Here is a 21,800-nt window from a genome sequence, read left to right on the forward strand (position 1 = left end):
CCAGCTTCCCCCTGCCTCTGCCGCTTGATCCCCAGCCTCCTCCTCCTCCTTCTCTCCTGCTGGGGTACTTTTCTTCCCCTTTGCTTCACACCCGCTCTGCTCCACTTTGTGCCACCACCTGCATAAAACAGGCTGGGCAGCTGGTGAGCCCCCAGTATGTTACCAGCCTCCGTGTCCGGCTTGGTAACATAGGGTAGCAGAGGAACACTGGAACAGGTTGCCCAGAGAGGTGTGGAGTCTCCATCCTTGGAGAAACTCACAAGCCATCTGGACACGATCCTGGGCAACATGCTCTAGGTGGCCTTGCTTGAGCAGGGGGGTTGGGCTAGATGATCTCCAAAGGTCCCTTCCAGCCTCAACCATTCTGTGATTCTCATTCTTGCACAGCTATAGATGCTCTGGAGCAGGAGCTCTGTTGCCTCAACCAGCAAGGCTGGAAGTGCTGGGACAGCTTTTGCTGGGTTCCATGGTGACAGCTGGGACCAAAGGGCCAGGACACGCAAGGCTGCCTCCCAGCCCCATATGCCCACCTGCAGAGCCACTGCTGCTTCGGTGGGTCTCTGGCACGCATTTGGGCACTGTGAGCTCTGTGACACAGGTGGGAGGTTTCCAGTTCACTTCCAAACAATGTTTTTTATGGTTTTCTGCTTTGGTTGCCAACTGAGTCGCGTTCAAAAATTCAAGAGTAGCTGGAGAGGGAAAATTAAGTTTCCCTGTTACCCTGAGGAGTTATATGGTAATTGGACTATGGTTGTTGGCAATGGATTATTTATTTTAAGAAACCTTTCTCTTTACTAGTGAACATACGCATTCTTCCAACTCTGGCCTTGCTGGACAGTAAGGCCTCTACCTGTGCCCAGGACGGTACTGTCACTCCTGGGTGTTGGAAGGAGGTAGCTCATAGGGAGCACTTGCTCCTTCTGTGGGAACAGTCCATTGTGTCTAAACACCGAGCTTCAAGGAGGCTTGGGTTTTAGCAGTCGCCTTAGGCTTGGCTTCTGTTTAAACAGTATGCTGGGCCATGTAGGCAATGTTGTTGTTTTTTTTTTTTTAATGGGGAGAGGAAGTTTTTTTTTTTTCCCAATCCTATTTGTGATTACAGAATTTAAAAAGAACACACACGTTATGGTCATTTAGATGTTCAAGTATTATCCATGTGAACATGAGGTTTAATAAGGAGCTGCTGTGTGTTTCCACTGAAATCCAGCAGAAACAAACCTACCTAGTAGGAGGATCTATCCTTCTCCAGCTATTGCTTGAACTGCAGAGAACACTTAGAGTTTCAGTGGTAATAGGAACCTGATCTGGAATCCCTGTTGTTTATAGTGTTCATACGTACATCCTCTTTTTTGGTCGAGAAGTTATTGTAGACTTTTTTTTTTTTTTAAACACAAGGAAGAAAGACCCCACACCTCCCTCCAAGTAAAGGAAGATGGATATAGTGTCAGGCTCAATTAGATCCAATTGTGGTGGCTTTCCTTAAAGTGAACAATGCAGCTTTTGTGATGAACTCCCAGTAGAAAGCTTGGAAGTCTTGGGGGGGGGGGGGGAGTGGAACCAACCCCAAAAGCCCGAACCTTGAGGTAGTCGATGTCGATGTGCCAGCCCTTCTCGGGATGCAGAGGAGATAGTACGCAACTCTGCTGTCTTGTTAAGTATTTTCCCCTTTAAAGTGAGACGCTGACATGAAAGAGGTGAGGTGCTTAGAGCTGGAAACAAAGAACTATGTATAGCCGAGTCTCAGCCGAAAAACATCTGTAAACGCACAGGTTAAGCACCCAGAACAGGTTGGTAGGGGGAGCGGAGGGCACCTCTTTTGCTAGGGCCGTGCTGCAGACGGTTCCCCCACCTGGAGCAGAACTTGGGTGAGGGTTGCCGGAGCGGGATAGCCGGGATGGAACAAAGTGGCCTGCTCAGCGCTGGAAGTGCTTAAAATGCAAATGTACAGGAACTTCAGACCATCCCCCTCCCTCCTCTGCATGGAGGAAAGCAGCTTAAATACAGCCAGGCCTGGAGAGGAATGTTAAAAAGAGGGGAAGAATCACCCTCCTCCTTTCCATAGGGACCCTCACACGGCGAGATTCAGTATGCATGACTGAACAAGCAAGCAAGGACAGCTCCTCTTTTAACTTTCCTGAACAATGGCTTCGGCTTCTTCCACCATTTCGTATTCTCTCTACCCCAACCCCTCCTTCAAAAAAGGAAGGGGGCAGCGGGGGAAGAGAAAGCCCTGCTGCAGGACTTAGAGGGAGAAAAGCTTTGTTTCGTGCCCTATAAACACCGCTTAAGCTCCATCTCAAACAACAATAAAAAACCCACATCGTAGAAGTCTAAAAGGGACCCTGTCAGGTTAAAAGTCATACGTTAAAGAGAAAGATTATGGTGTAATACAAAGGACACCTTAGATTATTCAAACATTTTTTTTTTTTTTAAATTTCCACTTTACTTCCTCTTTACTTTTATCTTTGCTTGGGCAATGGAAACCAACCAAGCCATTTCAGATTTCCCAGGTTTTCATGCGCTGGCAAGAGTGCAGTTTTAGGTGATTGCCATTACAGGAAACATTTTTATTTGATTGGCCTTCTGCAGGGGATGGTGAGGATGGGTGTCAATTTCCGCTAAGTAAATCACAAAAAACCTCTGCCATGTACCTGGAGCTTTAAAAATTAGGAAATACAACCCTCTGTTCTCTCTTCCAAATGTTAATTTTCCTCTACCACAAAATGTTTAATTTGCCTGATAGCAAATTTCAGCAGTTTCAGCATGTCTGACCTCAAACCGAGCAGACACGTAATACTAATTGGCTATATAACTCAGTTTCTCTCTGCAGATGCTGAGAACTTCTTGCATACAAAGCTGGTCCTACTAAAACCTTTTCTTATAAACTTTTAATTATGATGTTATTCAACATCCTGCACAGGAAGACTCTCTCTGTCCTTTCTCTCAGACTTGGTCACTCACTGAAGCAAGAGAGAGCAGCCCCAAACCCTCCATATAAGCTATTACACTTACCAAAATCAACAGTTAAGATACCTGTCTTTAAAAAGCACAGACAACACAGATACAGCTTTTTTCAAAAACATACTTCATATTTCCTCTTTTATTATATAAATATCAGTTTAACCTTTTACTGTAAGAATATAAAATGTTTTAAGAGGATCTTTGTTATTTTTTTTTTATACAAATTCACAAACAGTACAATTAATCCATAGGGGTCTCTGGGTTTGCGTTAACTCCATGGTCTGGCCTGTTACTGTGGAGGATTTGAGATTTTGAACATACGAGCAAAAAAAGCCAAGATATTTTTATTTAAAAAAAAAAAAAAAACTTATTCTTCCTCTTTAAAATAATAATAAAAAAAAAATCTAAAGAACCAGCTCCATTTTATTGACAGAACAGAGATAAGACAGATGAACTTCAGTCTCCTCCCCTTCACATTACAGCCTCGGGGCCTGCAGGCCTGCTTTGCTCCTCTCTCCACTTACAAACAGGAAGCCTCACATAGTGACCTTTTGTAGGTGATTTGGGAGGGGAGGGGAAAATATTTGCATATATCTATATATATAAATTTTTTAAAACGAACTTGCATTTTACACATTTCTGTTAACAGTAGCCCAATCCTCAGCATGGATTCTCACATGTTACATGTTTGTGCTAGAAGAGTAAAAATGCAGAAGCACAGTTTGGGTCCCCAATCCCCAGTGAAGAGGGAGGGAGAGGCACAGCCAGAATGTGAAGGTGGGACACAGTAGGGTAAGCTTAAAAATAATAATAAAAAAAAGGGGGCGGGGGGGAGGAAGGGGAAGAAAAGGAAAAAAGTACAAACCCAAGGGGCGTTATTCCAGTCTAGGCACAAAAATGTTTCAGTCTCAAAATCTCTTTCCTGTAAGAATTCCAGGGTTTTTGAGGAAAAAAAAAGTAACAAATCAAAACGAGGTAGCCAGACATCATATATATATATATTTATATATATAGAATATATTCAGCAGAAAAAAAATGTACTTAAAAATCCACAAGAACAGCAACTTCAAATGTCTTTAAAAATAAAACCTTGTAAGAAAATGAATACTGTAAAGAGGAGAACGGATGAGGAAAACTGGGATCAGTTATAAGACATAAGCAAGGGATAGAGGGGAGAGTTAAGAGGCTGTTTTTGTAGCAGTAATTTTTTTTATGCATTTCAAAATAAAAACAGGTCACAGTATCTCAAAAGAAGCAGAAATGAAGCTGGAGATTCTTCCTCAAGTCCCATGGGTAGAGGGGAGCTACTCGCCCCTTCCACCCACTCACCCCCAATCCAAAGAGGAATGGATATGTAGCTGGATATGTCTTTATACCCATTGCCAAGAAAGAGAAGGAGGGGAGAAAAAGAGAGAATGAATGATGAAGGGGAAGATGCGTGTCTCGGTAACTCTCAGCATCCCCCAGTACGTGGGGGAGGTTTAAGAGACCAGAGTCTGTGTCCAGTCCCTACAGAGACAGGAGAGGGAGGAAATGGTTATCTCCATCTCCAGTACGGAGAGATGGGGAAAAAGAACGGAGTGCCTAGGCTTTCTCTTTTAACCACAGCGCAGGATGACATGAAAACATACAAAAGGAGAGGTTGCAGCTATCCCTATTCTCAGGGCAGTGGAGAACTGGAATAGTGGGAGATTGTATCCACCCACAGCAGAGCATAACATGGAACTGGAGATTGAAAACAGATTTAAAAAAAGAAGAAAAAAAAAAATCAATGTACCTAGGGAGCAGTATTTCTGTCACAATTCCCAGTTGATGGGGGAGGGGCAGGCGCAGAGGTGGAATGGTTTTACCAAAAGCTGTGTCTGTGCCCAGTGTGCAGGAGGACTGGGGTGGCTGGGTACGGAAATGTAGCTAGGAAGCTTTTTCTGCTGCTGTTATTGTTTGTTCCCATCTCCATTCCCACTCTCCTTTATATAAACAAAAAATAATCTATTCTCAATACATGGCAGAACAAGGGTCTGTCTTTATCCATCCTTAGTGCATGAGGGGACGGAGTCAAGGAGTGGGGATAAAGAGGGGTATCTCTAGCCCCAGTGCATAAGATTGTGGGCTTCTGCCTCTTCTGTAGAGAAGGATGCTGTGGGGGGAGGGGGAGCTCTGTTTCCCAAGTGTGGAGCTGGAGGCATGACCTGGAAAGGATAGGTGCTTTCTCTCTCTCTCTCCTCCTGTCCCGCCGCCCCCCTTCCTCCTCCTCCAGAGCAAGGGTGGTGGGTAGGCAGCACAGAAGGGTCAAGGATATACTCTCTCTCTCTCTCTATATATATTCCTCCCTCCAGTGCCAGGGTACGTGGGTAGCATGGCTCTGTGCGTGCCCCTCTCTCTCTTTCTCTCCTCCATTGCAGCAGTCAGTCAGTCAGTCAGTCCGTGAGTCCCTCCAGAGGAGATGGAGGTCTCGGGGTGCCCCCCTCCTCTCACCTGACCTTCTCGCTCTCAGTCATTTCCCAAAGTCCCAGGTTGAGCACCTTGAGGCAGGGCAGCTGGGTGATGCGCTCCAAGCCCCGCTTGGTAATGCGGGTGCAGCCGTAGAGGTCGATGCCCGTGAGCTGGCTGAGGTGTTCAGCAATGAGCTCCAGGCCCTTGTCAGTGATGCGGACGCACTGGCCAATGTTGAGGGTGCGAAGCCCGTGCATCTGTCGCACCATGCGGTTGATGCCCTCGTCGCTGATGTGGCAGGAGCAGAGGGAGAGCGAACGCAGCCCATCCAGGCCCTGTGCGATATAGGCTAGGCTCTGGTCCCCCACCTTGTCGCAGAAGGAGACGTCGAGGCCGGACAGCCGCAGGCTGCCCATGGCCAGATGCATGATGCCCGTGTCACTGATGTTGTCGCAGGAGCGCAGGTTGAGGCTGCGCAGGCTGCTCATGTGCGACAGGTGCAGCAGCCCCGCGTCCGAGATGCCCCCGCAGAAGCTGAGGTTGAGCTGGCGGAGGCGGCCCAGCCCGCGGGCCAGGTGCTTGAGCGAGAGGTCGCTGAGCTTCTGGCAGTCCTGCAGCGTGAGCTGCTCCAGGCCCAGGCAGCCCTCGGCCGCGCTGCGCGTCATGCCCGCCAGGTGCCCGATGCCCACGTCGGAGAGGTGCCGGCAGGAGCGCAGGTTGAGGCTCTTGAGGCGCTGCAGGCCCCAGGCGATGAGGAGGAGGCCGGTGTTGGTGATGTTGCTGCAGCCGCCCAGCTCGAGCACCTCGAGGCCCTTGAGGTACTGGGCGATGCGGCCCAGGCTGCTGTCCGTGATCTGCTTGCAGAGGCTGAGGTTGAGCGAGCGCAGGGAGCCGATCTCGGCCACGAAGGCGTGGCCCAGCCCGTTGTCGGTGAGGTTGTAGCAGCCGCTGAGGTTGAGGCTCTCGATGTCCGCCATGCCCTGGATCACGTAGCTCAGGCTGCGCCGCAGCGACAGGATCTGCACCCGCCGGATGCCCCGCGCCGCCAGGCTGGGGAAGAGCGAGGGGTTGGCGCGGCGCAGGTGCAGCTTCGCCTCCACGCCCCGCCACACGGAGCGGTGGTAGGCGGCGTCGCGCCAGGCCGTGCACACCTGCGCCGCCCGGCCCTTGTCGCGCACCTCCAGGTACCCGAAGATCATGGCCAGCAGCTCCGGGAACAGGCACGAGATGTGCGTTTCCATCGCCCGCCCGCCCCCGGCCGCCCCCGCCGGCGCCGCGCTCCGCCGCCGGGCCCGGCCCGGCCCGCTTCCGCTCGGGGCCCGCCCGCCTTCCGCTCCGCTCAGCTCCGCTCCGCTCCGCGCCGCGCTCCTCCTCGCCGCCGCCCTCACATCGCCGGCCCCGGCGGTGCGGCCCGCGAAGGGGGAGACGCTGCTGCGCGACCGGGGCCCGGCCCGGCCCCGCGCCCTGCCGCCGCCGCCGCCTCTACCGCCGCGCCGGGCGGGCCGCGCCGCCGCTGCTGCTGCTGCTGCCGCCGCGCTGCTGCGGCCGCGCCGCGCCGTGCCGCATCGTGCCGCCTCGCGGCGGGCGGGCGGGTGCGCCCCGGCGGCGGCGGCGGCGGCGGCGGCCCCCGCGCTCCGTGCCTGGTGCCGGCCGCCGAGCCCCGCCGCCTCTCTTTGTCTCCGCGCCGCCGCCGCCGCCGCTCACAGCCCGCGGCCCCGGGCCGCCCGCATCCCGCGGCGGCGACGAGAAGGCAGCGAGGTCGCACCGGCGCGGCCCGGCCCGGCCCGGCCCGCCCCGCCGCCGGTACCGACTCCGCCGCTCCGGGCCCGGCCGCCGCCGCCGGCCGCCTGCTCCGCTCCGCCGCGCCGCGCCGCGCCGCTCACTGCTGGGCCCCGGCGCCGCGCTCGGGCCGGGCGGGGAGGGGAGGAGGGAGCGGGGGGGGAGAGGAGGGAGGAGGCGACGCTGGGCTGGGTCTGGCGGCGGTGGCGCTGCTGCTGCTGCTGCTCCTCCTCCTCCTCCCCCGCGCCGCTCCCCCCCCCCGCGCCGCTTGCGCAATGGTACGATCCGGAACACTCCGAGCCGTCGCCCTGGAAACAGCGCGGCCCATTCGCTGCGCCCCGCCGTTAACCGTTGCGGCGCCGCCGCCGCTCCCCGCCCTCCCGCGCGCCGCCGCCAACCGCCCCTCCGCCAGGGGGCGCCGGCCAGGCCGGGGGAGGCGGGGCCCTGCGTGCCTCGGCCCTCCCCCCCCCCCCAGCTTGACGCCATGTCAGTGAGGGGAAGCCGTAAGCGCAGGCTGTGACTCGGCCTGGTGGCCTCGAGGACCAAAACCTGGGACACCCCCCCCCCCCGGCCCCGGCGTGTGTAGGCCTCCCCCTCAGAGCGAGGGGAGCGTGGTCCTAAATAGCTCGGGGGTGGCGATGGCTGTCAAGGCGGCTAGGCCCCCGGGCGGGCTGTTTTAGGGTGCTGGGCAACGGAAGAACGCAGGGAACGGCTTGTTGGCTAACGGTCTCCTTGAACTAACGCTGAGAATAGTTTGGGTACTCGACGTAAACCAAGCGATTTCCAACGTTTTCCAGCAATTTCAAGGAAGACTCTCTGAAATCCACGTTTGCTATGTGTCTGTAGCCTCCTGTGCTGGTAACTGCGCGTGCTTCAACGCTGGGCGCTTACAGCACGAGCGTTAAAAATGGGTTAAGTCCTACTGCGGGTCAGGTAAGGCTTTCCGAAACAGTTTCAGAAGAGCAGTGCTGCTCTTTAGTGCCAAAGAGCTGTAACGAAAAAAGGTGAAGTTCACATTTGTTCACCATGACAGGCCGCATTTTTAATACTGTTTGGATTACTAAAATACTACTAAAATCAGCCAAATTAGTAATGTGTTTGCTGTACTGAAACTTTCACTAACCCAAAGGAATAGGCTCTATTTTAATCATCATCCAAATTTATCTACTATAGAAACGCCCCTGGCTCCGTTTTCACGTACAGATTCCATATTAGTAGTCTCTGTTGAGCGCTTAGATGTTAAATACTTAGTTTTCACTCTGCTTTTTTTTTCTTTTTGCTTTAACTTGGAGGCAATGTGAGTGGAATGACTCTTAGGCCCTGATCCTACAATGAGATCCCAGTGCATATAAGCATCACTGTTGACATTAGGTTGTGGTTTGGCAACACAGAAAACCCAGCAATAGAACTCCTGTTAGTGGCTCAAAAATGCTGTGGCCACGTGAAGTGAAGTGCTGACCTGGTATTCCTTCGCTCTGCACGTTCAAGTTAATTCAAGAAATTTCTGACAGGTTAACTTTTTACTAACAGACTCCATGCTGGATCAGGTGTCACTGTACACAGTTCTGGCCAAATCAGGTGTCGTCTGTGCCCCTGCAGTTGGCTTAAAGCCAGCATGAAATTGGCATTGGCTCTGTATCGTGTGCTCTGGCTCATTCAGAAGTGTGATCATGTGCCTTGGCCTGATCCCGATCAAATTTGTGCTCCTGGGTGATCCAGCAATGTGCAGATCTGGCTTAGATGATTACAGAACCACAGCCTCACACAGACACTGTACCAGGTGTCGCCCAGTGTGTTAATTTTTTTCTTAGCATTATTTTTTCTTTTTTTGTGCTGTCAGGGGTGGCAGTTTAGCATCACATTGATTGGAAAGTTAGGTGAGTCGCTTTTGCTGAGCAAGGGTACTCTAAATTTGCTTCTGTGCTTAGACCAATCGTAGAACACTTTGACCAAAAATGAAAATTCACATAGAGTCAGGAGCAGGGGAAAAGTATGGCATGCTCAGTGTTTCATAAGCTGCGTGGGCCTGGCTTTGTGAGCGTTGTTCAGCTGAAGACAGTGGGGCTGCTCACAAGAAGGTTGAGTCCAGTAGACATCAGGCAACGTGTGAAAGAAATGTGGTACAAAGGTGGTGTTGGCATATCTTAGTGATTGTTGCATTACTCATAACTGGCAAAGCTGCAAGCAAGTTATACAAGTCATTCTGAAAGAGTGCTAATGAAGTCTTTTACCGTATTATCCTGTATTTGGTTTTGGAAACTTACCATGGAAATAATTCTATAATTCCTATTTTTAAGCTTTTTGCCTTGAAATCACAGTTGAGGGGAAGGGGGAAAGGCACGCTCTTTAAGGCATAGGAGCTTTCTTTAAATATTTTTTTCTTTATATCGTAGCATGTTGTGTGTTTTATGCCTGTTGTGTGTAAGCAACAAAGGCTAGAAATAGGTGATGCATTTTTTTGGAGACCCTGAAGTCCCGTTTCTCACATGTTACACTTTCAGTGTCTGTCTGTGCTTCCTTGTGAACTGGTAAGATTTAGATGTTAAATGGAATAGCCCTGGAATTTGGACTCATAATCCTAATCTACTGTGTTTTGAGGGGGAAGGACGGAAAGTATTTTTGTAGTAGATTTTTATTGTCTGCTTTATCTAAATGACAGATGTTTGGAAATAGAGGTTTAGAAAGACAAAGTAGAAGTGCACAGAAAAGGGCAATTTATCACATGGTTGTTCAGTCAATTTTGCATTTCCAGGAGTAAAGAAATGTGTGCCATGTTTATCATGATCTCATATGGTATAAATAGGAGGTGGTAATCACCATGTGATAAACTGCATTTTATTAAAAATCTCTGACTGCCTCATATGCACTCTGACCGCTAATCTATCCCCCTGGAACTATTTCTAACATTCCAACCCCTTGAACAGCTCTGAACAGCCGCTTTCTCTTTTTGAAAGCACTTTCCAGATAAATGTTTCATTCTTTTTTCCCCAATTACACCGGTGTTCAGCGGAGGCTGGACAGTTTTGCTTGGCAGTGGTTCAGGAGGATCTGCATAACTCGCTTGTGGCTTCTGCGATTGGAAGTGATCCGTGCCGATAAAGCTGACAGCCATCATCTATGCTATATCTTGTATCGCATGTTTGGGCATAATGTCCACCAGGTCTTTCTGCAGTGCTCATCTCAGTCTATCCCTATTTGTTCCTTTTGCTTCTTAGTTTGTAGGATAATGTTTTTTCCCCCCCTGTTCCTTGCCTGGTTTAAATTAATCATTTAAGAGATAACAAATACAGATTCCTTCCCTGCCCTTCTTTTTTTTTTTCCGCCACCCTGCTCCATGTGCTTTCCACATTTTTAAAGTTTCAACCAATGAAAAGATTGCTGAATTTATCCACAGGAATCTTCTTGGCATTTGACTTTTTCTCACTCCTGGGCAATCTGACTGATTGCAGGAGAGCAATGACACCAAACCACTTAAACAATAAACCCTGTGATCTTCAAACACCTCCCTCTTTTGATCCATTGAACCTTAACTTGGTTCCTGAAGTAATACATTTCCCCACCTTCCCTAGCTAACCTTACTCCTTTCCCTAAGCTCTCTCCCTTGCCTTCTCCTGTAACCTGCAGTCACTGCTCCCTCCCTTGCCCCATTTGCGCCACGGTGTCCCACGTCCCCGCACCTGAGAGACAACAGGCAGCTTCATCCAGCGGAGCAGAAAAGACTGCACAGAACGGGTGGCAGACAACTTGGATTCGTATGCTTCCCCTCATTATGGCTGAGATTATCAAAGGGACATTAGGGAGTTAGGAGCCCTGGGGGTCCTCATTCATGCAGACAGCACTGGAGATCTAGGCTTTTATTTAAAACAGTCGTTTTTCTGACCAGAAAGTGTAAAGAAAGTACAACTAGTCAGCGGTTTATATAGCAATTGTCACATTATGTTCCTCTTGCCTTGGTGGAGCTTTGTCCTGAGTGTTAGGTCACAATGAAGCTTTCCTTAAAAGTGAAAAATAATGTTTTTAATGTACATTGCAGGTAACATGATTTTAATATGGTGACGTGCTAACTGAGTCTGTATTTTAGGATTAGGTGGTTCTGCCTGGACAAAGTAATTCTGATATGCCATTTATTTCCTGGTGTGAGGGCAGGGGGTGTTTTCATTCAAAATACAATATACCATTAATATTTTGTCAGGTGCTGGGGCAAATTCAGATCTGATGTCTCAGTGCAAACACTGGCTCTAAATTTGAGCCTGTGGGGTTTGTATTTTATTTGGGTTTTGATTTGACTTGTCCGTCAATAACCGACAAGAATATAACTGTGCATATATGAGGAAGAATGGTCAGAGGGTATAAAGCATGGGAGTTCCGGTTTATATTCCCAGTTTTACCATTAAATTGTTCAGTGACCATTGCTGCTGTAATAGATTGAACCATCTATAGATGAAAGGACTGTGCAAAGAACCAAAATAATATATTGTGGTCCTGTCTCTTCGACTTGAATGTCGTGTACCTATCACGTACAGCTCATCTGCTCTTGTGTGACAGGACCGTCTGGTGGTTAGACAAAGTGATTTGGGCTGATGACTACAGGCACATCCCTGCTCCACCATGTGTGTCAGAGCCTCCATAGCTTATATGAAGTTTTGTGCATGGTGGTTACAATTCAGCAAAGGAAAGTGCTCTGGGAGTGCAGGATGTAAAACCTCAAACCTCAATGCTTGCAATTCATTGCATTGAGCACTATTTTCAGTGTTGGGCTTCGACATTCCTTTATTAGCACTACCAAAGAAGATCGAGATGGCAGAAAGTATCTGACGTAATCGTTATTAAAAGCAAAGTGGTACAAAAACAGAGAGACCTCTCAGGTAGTAGTTGCTTTCATAAGCCTTGCCAGGGGATTGAACTCTAAGACCTCTACAACTTGAGTGAAAACGGGTAGTTCCTGTAGTCACAGGCTGTACGTGTGTGCCCGACATGCTGTGTGGTACCTGCTACAGAAGCATGTTTGTGAAATCTCTCTCTGCAACAGTTGTTTTGTCCAAAATCCAGCAGAGAAGACGAAAACTGTGTATAACTCCGCTGACATCCAGCACGTGATTCAGCCTGAAACAGAGGAAATGTTCTCCTGAAGTAGCTGGCCTTGGGCTGAGATCGGAGAAAAGTGGGAGCGACTTCCCCTCTGCCAGAAGGTTTGCATACGGTCAGGGCAGACGTAGCAATGCTGGCCAGCTTGTGAGTAAGAGTTATTTGGCTATCAGGGAAGCTTGTTGCTAGTCATCTCTGTCGGAAACTCCAAGGAAGGAGGAGGCGTCGATAGTTGCACTTCTCCCTCTCCAGTCAAGTCTTGCCTGGGGCACGTGGGAGCAAGGTCCAGGGAGGGGTGATTCATATATTCTTGCAATAGCAAGAGTTAGATGTAACCTGACAAGAAGGTAAGCTTGGTCAGGGAAGAGACAGAAGTAGCCATCCAGTTTTTAAAACACAGAATTTTTGTATCCAGGGATTACTGCAGTGTTAATTTTAACTGTTAACTCCTCCCTCTCTGGACCAGAGCCACCAGCACATTTTCAGGTAGTTAAATAGCATTTTAAAATTGGCAGTTCACTAGAATTGGACAAAGTTATGTCACCTGCCCTACAAATATTGGCTCCACAGTAAGTTCTTAGAGGAAAATCTGAAAATGGGGCAGTACTGTTTTGGAAACATACTGTGAAAGTCAGAGTCACAGTTAGAGCCCAGCATGAAAGAACACAAGCTGCAAGTAAGAGTTACAAAATATAATTTTACATGGCATGCACGTTAAAGATACAAAATACAGTTTTTTACAGAAGGCGGGATTTGCATTAGTTCTGGCCAAAGGAAGGTTAGTTTAATATCTTGGTACTAAAAGTAATAGTGCAGAAACTGTTGGTGCTAAATGTGCCTGATTTTCAGAAAGTTTTCTGCTGCAATTCCAGCAAATGCAGAAAGAAGCGAGGACAGAGGGAGGTGCTTTCAGAAGTTGCATTTGTTCCTACTTCCATTCTTTGGTACATGTAGACACCCTAAAACCTCATTCAGACTGTTGAATTCCCCAAGGCATGATGCTACCTACGTGTTCACAAGAAAAGTCTTGACGATCCTCCTTGAAAATGTGGGGGTGAAGTTAAGGGGAGACAGGGTAGGGGGAAAATATAGGGTTCACAGTGTTAGAGGTAGATTATAAACGGGTATAAAACAATCTGTGTTTTATACTAGTTTTTCTGTCAACTTTTTTCTATATCATTCAGAAAAACAAAATAATCCTTTGCCTACAGTATGCTGATTCCATATAAATTTATTTTTATGTGACCAGGCCCTGTCATATACAACGAGAACACCACTTTCTTTAATCCACATGGTTCCTAATTTTCTTAAAAAATGTATGTGCACATGAAAATACGAGCTAGAACTATTGCTTGTAGTCCTCTCTTTCCAGCATATAAGCTGACTAGGTTATATGGAAAAGCAGCTTGCTTTCCACTATTTCACCCCTGAGATCTACTATTTTCCTAGTCTTGTTGGTGTTGTTGTTCCACACTTTTTGCCAGCAAACCCACTCTGTATTCTTTCTGTTCTTTTTGGAACAGTGAATCCTTTAGTATGAAGATTATTCCTTAATGCCCTGAAGCAGGAAACACAAACAAAAATCCTTAGATATATTGAAACCTGTGAAAATATTTATAGAATGGCAATGGTTGCCAGGACGTGGGAAGCAACAGGTAACTAAATAATACTCTTTTGCTTATCTGTAGTACCTTTCACTGGCAGAATCAAAGCTCTGTGTAATCATTTAATACCTTAAGCTTCACCGGGTTTCTTGTTGCTTAGCAAGTTTTAGCCCCATTACCTCTATGGTAAAAATGGGGTCCAAAACGTATCTTCTGCAAGGATGGGAATTTGTTACCTGCAGCTTAACTTTATTTGACATGTTGGATGTTTGGGCTCACGCTGTCTCATGCTGGATGCCCAGAAATATAGGCATGAAATCAGTTTTTGGAAACTTAGGCCTCAATGACTTTCTGGAGTCACATGCTGAGTTTCTTGCAGGGCCAGGAGTACAGCCCAGATCTCCTGGCTCCCTACCCAGTGCCTGAGCTGCAAGGCCAATCCTTAGCTCGGCTTCAATGGATCCTAGAGAGCACTGGCATTTTAGCAAGTCAGCTGGCAACTTAGCTATGTTTTGTTTAGAGTGGTTCACATTCTTCCATCTAATTCCCACACTGAAAATTTCCAGCTTCCTCTTTTCCCCTTGCTGTCCCAGCAAGACATACTTGCAGATATGCAGATGTGATGGCACACACACGCACACGTGCTTTTCCTGAAGCAACCCCTCAAAGTTTGTTCTGGATGTTTGTTTTACTCCAGTTCCTCTAATCCCTAAAGTGATATTAAACAGATTTTTTTGTTTAACCTTTGTATGAAACGCTCTCTCTCCCTTTTTTTTTGTAACGATATGTGGTTTTAGTTACATTTCGTTATATTCCCTTGTGCATGGAGGAGCCACTGCATGAATGAAAACATATTATAATTATTACACACCATGCACAAATTTCTTTTCAGACATCTCCCATACATGCTTTCTTGAGAACATATTTTTGAGCATGCACGTCGCTGTATTTTCAAACACATTCACATGATAATAAATAACTCTGCTTTCACTGTATGAGTGTGCAGCAATATGAGGGCTGTTCACCCAAAGTCTTGGAAGTACATTTCAAAGGCAGCAGAGTACTTTGGAAAAATAGGGCTAATTTTGACCAAGAGCAGGAAGAGGAGCTAGGAGTCTTGGTAGCCTGTTTTTAGTGATGAATTCCTCAGTACAAAAAAGGCACTGGGCTTGATGAAAGAACTACACACCGTCAGCATGAGTGAAATAAAGACAATCAAAAAGCTGGCTTCTGCTTAAAGAGAGGAAGTTGTTTTGCTGTAACAGCATAAATCCTTAGTAGGATTTCTTGCTTTCCCTGCAATATAGAGACTCAAGCAATTCCTTCTCTCCTCCTGCCCACCGCAGGCATGGGTGCACGTATCCTCATATACTGGCTTTCTGTGGTCCACACCTGCCAACAAGCATACAGGACACCACACACACAAACCCTTCTTATGTGACACAGCATGCTTCCCTCACCCGCAAGACAAGCAATCTTTACCTTCTCTACAAATACACTATTTCTGCAGGACAAACACATATCTCATTGCAGGAACGTTGTACTTGGCCAAAAAAGCCAACACAGCGTTCTGGACAAATAGCCGTTCCACCTACAGAAATTCCCTAGACCTTTCTAGTCAACATATTCAATCACATATTGCCTAGAGAGAATAAATTTGTTCCAGATAATGAAGAGAAAAAAATCTCCAGTCCCGTAAATGTTCTTTTGGATGGTAGCTTGAAATAGATCATTGTGGTTTCCTCTATTTGAGTGGCAACTGGAAGATCTAAACCTGCTTAATTTCTCCCATTGGTTACATATTTTTCTGCTAACTTTAAAGGAAGAATAAACACCTCTCTTTATTTGAAAAAAAGGTCTATTTTCTATAGACTGTTCTCTTTTGTTTGGTAAGTTCTGCCTGAGGTGTCACTGCGAATGTGGAGTTAATAACAATCGTATTTACATGGTTTCACAGAAGGATATTTAAAAACATTAGCGCCCGTAATGTATCACGGCGTCCACCGGCAATATCACAATACTGGTCCTGAAGTAGATTTTTCTCCCCTTGGTAGATGAGGAAACTGAAATTCAGAGTCTCAGTTAGTTATAACCAAAATCGCTAAGCAAATCAGCAGCAGTGCTGGGCTTAGCCGCTCCCGACCCAGCGCCTTGCCATAGTGCCCAGGCACAGTGTCGCATCCCCACCTCACAGAGCAGCACAGCTCCAGCCAAAATCGCGGCAGTGCGGACGGTGAGAGCCAAATCGCTGTCTTGCTACGTGCTCCTTGCTACAAATGCCAGGGCAGGGCGATTTAAGTGCCACACTTGCAGCAAGAGAAGCAGGACTGTCCTTCCTCAGCTCTTGATAGCAAACTGGATTGAAAGACTGGCTGTCATGAGAAGACAAAATTTCCAAGCTCCTTTCTTAAGTTTGCAGGATCATAACAATCGAATAGGGTATCAAGGTCCGGCCCGATTGCACCTGGTACAGAAATGGTGACTTTTAGGGACATCTTCGGGTATTCATCAGGCTGTACATGTGGGTACTGCCAACTAGACTCTCAGAACAACTCAGAGCCCAAGTCTCCAGTGTACATTGTTCACAGGCTTGAACAGCATTTTCCGAGTAGATGAGGGGTCAAACAGGCACCTAAATGGAGGTTTTCCAAAGAATTTAACTCTTGGAGTTTTTGTCTGGTGGTTACAACATTTTTCATGTCAAAAACAGGAAAGGGAAAGCTCAGTTTTCTACATGCACTTTTGAAATCTGTGTTCTTACTTTGAAGCCTAGGTGTGAGTTGGGGTTTTGGAGGACAAGGCCCCACTCAAGTGGAGCAGAGCTGCACTCAAAAACCATCACTATGGGTGGGATAACCAATCTGGTGACAACTTCCACTGATTTTTCCTGATGTTAGCTCTATTGGGCCAGCAGAGCTGTGGGAGGAGAAGATGGATTCTATTCTACTGTCTGTACCACCAGCAGAAATGTCACATTACAGTTTGTGTTGAGGAGAGAAGCAGAAAAAAACCCCACAGCTTTTTGGGGAAAGCTTTGGCAATTAAAACATCTATATAATAGGCCTTGAAAACTGAGTCAGATTCAAAGTCATTGAGAAGGAATAAATTTGAGTAAAGTGCTCTGCAATTTTAGTTGCTTCTCCAGTTTAGCTCAGGTTTTTTCTTCTTTCTGCTCAGGGAAGGATTTACAAAGCAGTAAATAGTAGCTGCTACACTTGAAACATCTTCTGTTCAAAGTAGGTAATTTTGCACAGAGGTGTCTTTCAAATTAGCACTTTATTACAAATTTTTTTAGATTTAGATTTTTTTAGATTTGTTTGCATTACCATGTTCTTGCTCTTCAGTTTGGCAGCAATATTGGTTTAAGTAGTTCCTGTCCAAGAAGCAGATTTTCACCCTCTCTGTAGTGCACTCAGTTGTGCCCTCAGCCTGTGGCAATGTGCTATGAACTCAGTCAGGGAACTGATCCACAATGAAAAAACCTCCAAGGAATACAGTTTTTCTTGAAGTGCCGGCACGGCTCCATCTGGCCACGTGTTCCTGCCCTGCTCAGCCACATTTCTGATTCCCATATGAGCCAGTCCAGAGAGTTAAATAAGTCAAAAACAGACAGGTTTTTTTGGTAAATTTAGTTCTGAATCTTTTTTACTCCCTGCCCTTGCTCACGGTGGGTTTCCGATGGAAATCAGAACCAGCACAGGAAAGAGACAGGCTGAGGGAGAGGAGCCTGGGACTACAGCGGGGCCAATTTAGGCTCTGCTTGTGATGTTGCGGGGCTGCAGCCGGAAAGAGCAGTGTCCTGAGGGACAGGGCTGGGATGAGCTGCAGGGGAGTGGGAGACGCAGGTATTTATTATCTGGATAATGCTGCCAGCACAACCATATTGTGAGGCTACGGCCTCAGTCTTGGCATGTTGGCACACGAACAAACGGGTGTGAGCTGACCATGAATAAATTTAGACTGGAAATTAGAGAAAGAGTCGCAGCTTTTTGAGCAGTTAGATTCCAGACAGAGTAGGGACCCCAAATAAACCAAACAGCTTTCAAGATGCTCGGTAAGTTTATATGAGGGGTCATATGATGTGTCACTGAAAATAGGCATAGCTCCTTTTACCTAATGATAGACTTAATCTACTTAGAAAGGAAAAAAAAAAAAAGTAGTGGTTTAATTGAACAGCTTAGTTAGATGAGTGCAGATCTTAATTTTGAAGGCTTTGCTTTCAGTTTAAGGGGTAACCGACACGAAAATCAACACTGAAATAACTCTTCCAGATATTGAATTGCATGAATGCACATTTTGCTGAAAATTTGTATCTGGAAACTATTTAAGAAGATTAAAATGTTATAATAGCATTTTATAAACAAGATCTTAACTAGCATGCTTTTATTCTGAAATCAGTATTGTACAAACGTGATTGGTGCTAACACAAAGGTGAGATCTAAAATGATCTTTTTTTGATACCAGTGTATATGCAGTGTATTCCTAAGACAGTTTGAACTGATTTAGCTTAAGTTTGCTGCACCCAGAACTGACAGGATATTCCTAAACTGATTACAAGTGACCATATGAAAAATAAGTTTTGAAACTGATAGGTAAATCAGTGTAATCTTCTGATATAGAGAGGACTTTAGATATAGTGTTTCAGCATTTGCTCTGTATTTTTAATGCTAAACATATATTAAGCATGCTTGGAAAATGTCTTTTTCTTTGCTTTGGAAATGGTGATAAGTGCGTACATGATGCTGTTCACTGGCGCATTATTCCCAAAATATTTTCTTTGTTACCTGTCGCTTTGGATGCACTGCATTTGAGCAGGCACAATGTTTAATGGATGGAAGAAGTATTTGGTGATCAAAAGAAGGGAAACAGAAAGCAGATTTTAATATTGACCCTGATTCAGGAAAACAGGTAGACGTATGCCTACCTTTAAGCACCTGGCTTTATGCTTTACTGAATGGAGGTGAATCTTCACCACAGATTCAACTGGTCTGAACCTATTACCTAGCCTTCCTGCACCTCATTTTCCCTATCTGTAGGTTAAGGGAAAATAGTACCTATTAGGGTTGAGGGGTCTAATGTATGGTGTTCATGTGCTTGCTTTGCAATTCATTCGTGGGAGAAGAGCTGACTATTAGTATTATTTTCATTAGACTGGACTTTATAAGAACATCTTTGAAGACTCTAATAGGAAAGAGAGAGAAATTAAATTCAATTTGAATTTATTCCATGACTAACTGTTTCCTTTAGAAATCTATATTTTTATTCCTACATCAAGATTTGCTCATTATGGTTTAAAAAAAGAGACTAACAGGAGAAAAAGAAACTAACAGGAGACTACTGATCCAAGTCAGACTGACACTGATTTGTTGGATGACCAAGACAGAGAAGTAACTGTGCATCTCTGTGCTTCCCCTGGGTCATTCACTCCTGGGGAGTTAAGAACCAGGGCAGCAACAGCTTAACTGTATTTTAAATATTTGACTGTCTTTGCTACTTAAAGGATTTATTATGGAGTATGAAACAAACTAAAAGTAAAATACGCTAAGAGCAAAAATGAGGCCCAGGTCTGTAGATGCAGGGACATAAATCCTCTCAGTTTGGGATGGCTCCAGTGGGATTGGAGGAGCTAAACGCCACTTTGGGGAGGAGGAAGGGTGCACTGTGTGTTGCAAGATCAGAGTAAGGAAGAAACTACTTAAAGCCATCCAGCTGTTCCCTTCCTCTGGCCTGTCCCGAAATCTCTGCAGAGAAGTTGCTTTGACTTGGACTATCTTTCACTGCCTCATTGCTCGCGCTGTTAAAGAACTTTGTCCTATTATCCTGCCTAATCTTAAAGGAGGGCTGACGTGCGTACTTGTAACAGCCATAATCCGGGTCCAGAGTTCTCTACTCTCTGGAAATACTGCAGCCACCACTACCTCGCTAGCAGAGCGGAGAGCTGCCTTCCCTATGCTGCTCGAGAGGTCTATGGGATGGGCAGTATTGCAAGTGGTACACACCAGCTCCCAAAGTCACCCCTGGTAAATCCTGGAGGGATGTACTTTCTTCTGTTTCACTTTCCTCATGTTGTTTTCCCCTCTAAGATGTTTAATCCTCCATGTAAATGTAACACTTGTGGAAGGTACTGGCTAGATGGCCTTAAAAGTTGGACTCTTTCTTTCATGAGAACCTGCAATGCTGGCCAGTAGCAGCATGAGCTGCCAGCCCTGCCTGGGCTTATGATTGAACCTGACCTGAGGTGTTTCCTTTGAGGAGATTTGGGGATTCTGAAAAAGAAATTGTTAGCACAAATCAAGGAGATGGATTACTTATTTGGAAAGTAAGCTGTGACACCGCATGCCTGTTAAATAAGCCACCAAACAGTCATCAGAGGATAATGTTTGGTATTTTTCAAATATATGTATTCAGTGATTTGCTGGATTATGACGACACATAGTGGGAGCTGTTTTAGTTTCTTATATGGCTTACCTGTGTAAATAAATTACTCTAAGAAGGTTTCAATTTGTAATTAAGGATGATCTGCTGCAGCTCTAGAAACTCTGGAATTCTATCAGTCATAGAAATGACAAGTGCAAAATCTAGGTCAAACGTGTCCCATCCCTCTCATGTAACTCCCGATTCAGGTTCTTTGGACCAACATGCAAATAGAGTGTAGTGGACTAACCATGGAAAGGGGAAGTGGATGGCCTGGAGTCTGTCCCTCTGAATACTGTGAATATTGATGTTTCCCAGGCAGACAGGTACCTGCTAGGATAATTCTATGTTGCTTCCTTCTCTTACGCTGTAGGGTGCATAACCAAGAATTTAGGGAAAAAAAATCTCAGGTTACTTTTCTTCCTAGCCCCTACTGTGAAGCTCAGAATTGGGTAACATGAGGAAGTTTCTTAGCCTCTTTGTGTCAGAGTGTTTTCTACTTAACAGTCAAAAAGAGATGTGACCATTCTCAGCCGCAAGGAGTGACAGAAGTGTGAAGTCACTTTTGTTTCAGCACCTGCAGAAGCTGCGTGTGCTCCATAGGTCATTGCTGAGTCTTTTGCACTTTTCTTTGGAGCATCTGGTCTCAGTTAACCCGGTCGGCTAGACACTGGGATCCCATGTACTATAAGGGTACATCTGCTACCGAATCACCCGGATAAGGAGGTGGGGTAGCGACAATTTATCCTTGGAGTTTGCTCCTTTTCTGCAGCAGGTGAGATGGTCTGGCTGCAAGTGAACTCACTGCTTGTCATGTGAAATACTGTGGGATGAATGACAAGGATCGTGAGAATCTTGTCTCTTTCGCTAGTGAGAAACTGGTTTATTCATAGAAAACACTATACTTTTTAGCTATTCTAGTTTTAAGTGGTAAAAAAGATTTAATATCTGGCCTCTTTTGCTGTTTTTAATGCTTCTGCTTTTCTTGCTACCTCCCTCCTTTCTTGCTCGCTTTAGTTAGGCACTCCAGGGACAGCTGTCACCAGGTCTGCTGAGACTGGCAGGTATTTCTTGGCATTTGCTGCACTACATGCCCTAGTGACAGTGAGACTAAATGTTCATTGGTCAGGGGAGTCATGGAAAAATGAAAGAGCAAGGTAGTGGTGAAAGGAAATCTGGATCTGTCAGCAGGGGTGATAGGTGATGAGATGCAGAACAAGGTAGCACATGAGCACCTCAGAAGATAAAACTGAGTGCATAAGTACCAAAAGAAACAAGCAGAACGTGAGTAGGAATAATCTGCCTTTACAATGGAGACAGAAGGACAGCGTGGCACAACTGAGCAAGGCAGTGCAATGTCAAGAACAAAGAGACAGACACAAAGGACTGATGTGCTGCGATGCTTTGGGGAGGTTTTGTTACACCTTCTGAAACACCCCAGCTGGATCTGGACCTACGGAGGTGACTTCAGTTGCTGCTAAATTAATAATCATGCTACAAATAAAATAACACATTACATCTGGA

General features: G+C 46.3%; 2 protein-coding genes across 2 annotated transcripts in view; one reads left to right on the plus strand and one right to left on the minus strand.

Annotated features, from left to right (window-relative positions):
* Window positions 1–21,800, plus strand: part of WNT5B (Wnt family member 5B) — a 61,288-nt gene that overhangs the window by 17,993 nt on the left and 21,495 nt on the right. The gene's annotated exons all lie outside the window — the stretch shown is intronic.
* FBXL14 (F-box and leucine rich repeat protein 14) lies at window positions 3,315–6,687 on the minus strand. The gene has a single exon (XM_009680029.2). It carries the CDS (start codon window positions 6,633–6,635, stop codon window positions 5,433–5,435), a length of 1,203 nt encoding a protein of 400 aa, XP_009678324.2. The 5' UTR covers window positions 6,636–6,687; the 3' UTR covers window positions 3,315–5,432.

This window comes from Struthio camelus, chromosome 1 (genome assembly GCF_040807025.1).
Source record: "Struthio camelus isolate bStrCam1 chromosome 1, bStrCam1.hap1, whole genome shotgun sequence".
NCBI lineage: Eukaryota > Metazoa > Chordata > Aves > Struthioniformes > Struthionidae > Struthio > Struthio camelus.

Excerpts from the sequence above, each read along its gene's own strand:
- FBXL14 (XM_009680029.2), bottom strand. The coding sequence starts at position 6,635 with ATGGAAACGCACATCTCGTGCCTGTTCCCGGAGCTGCTGGCCATGATC.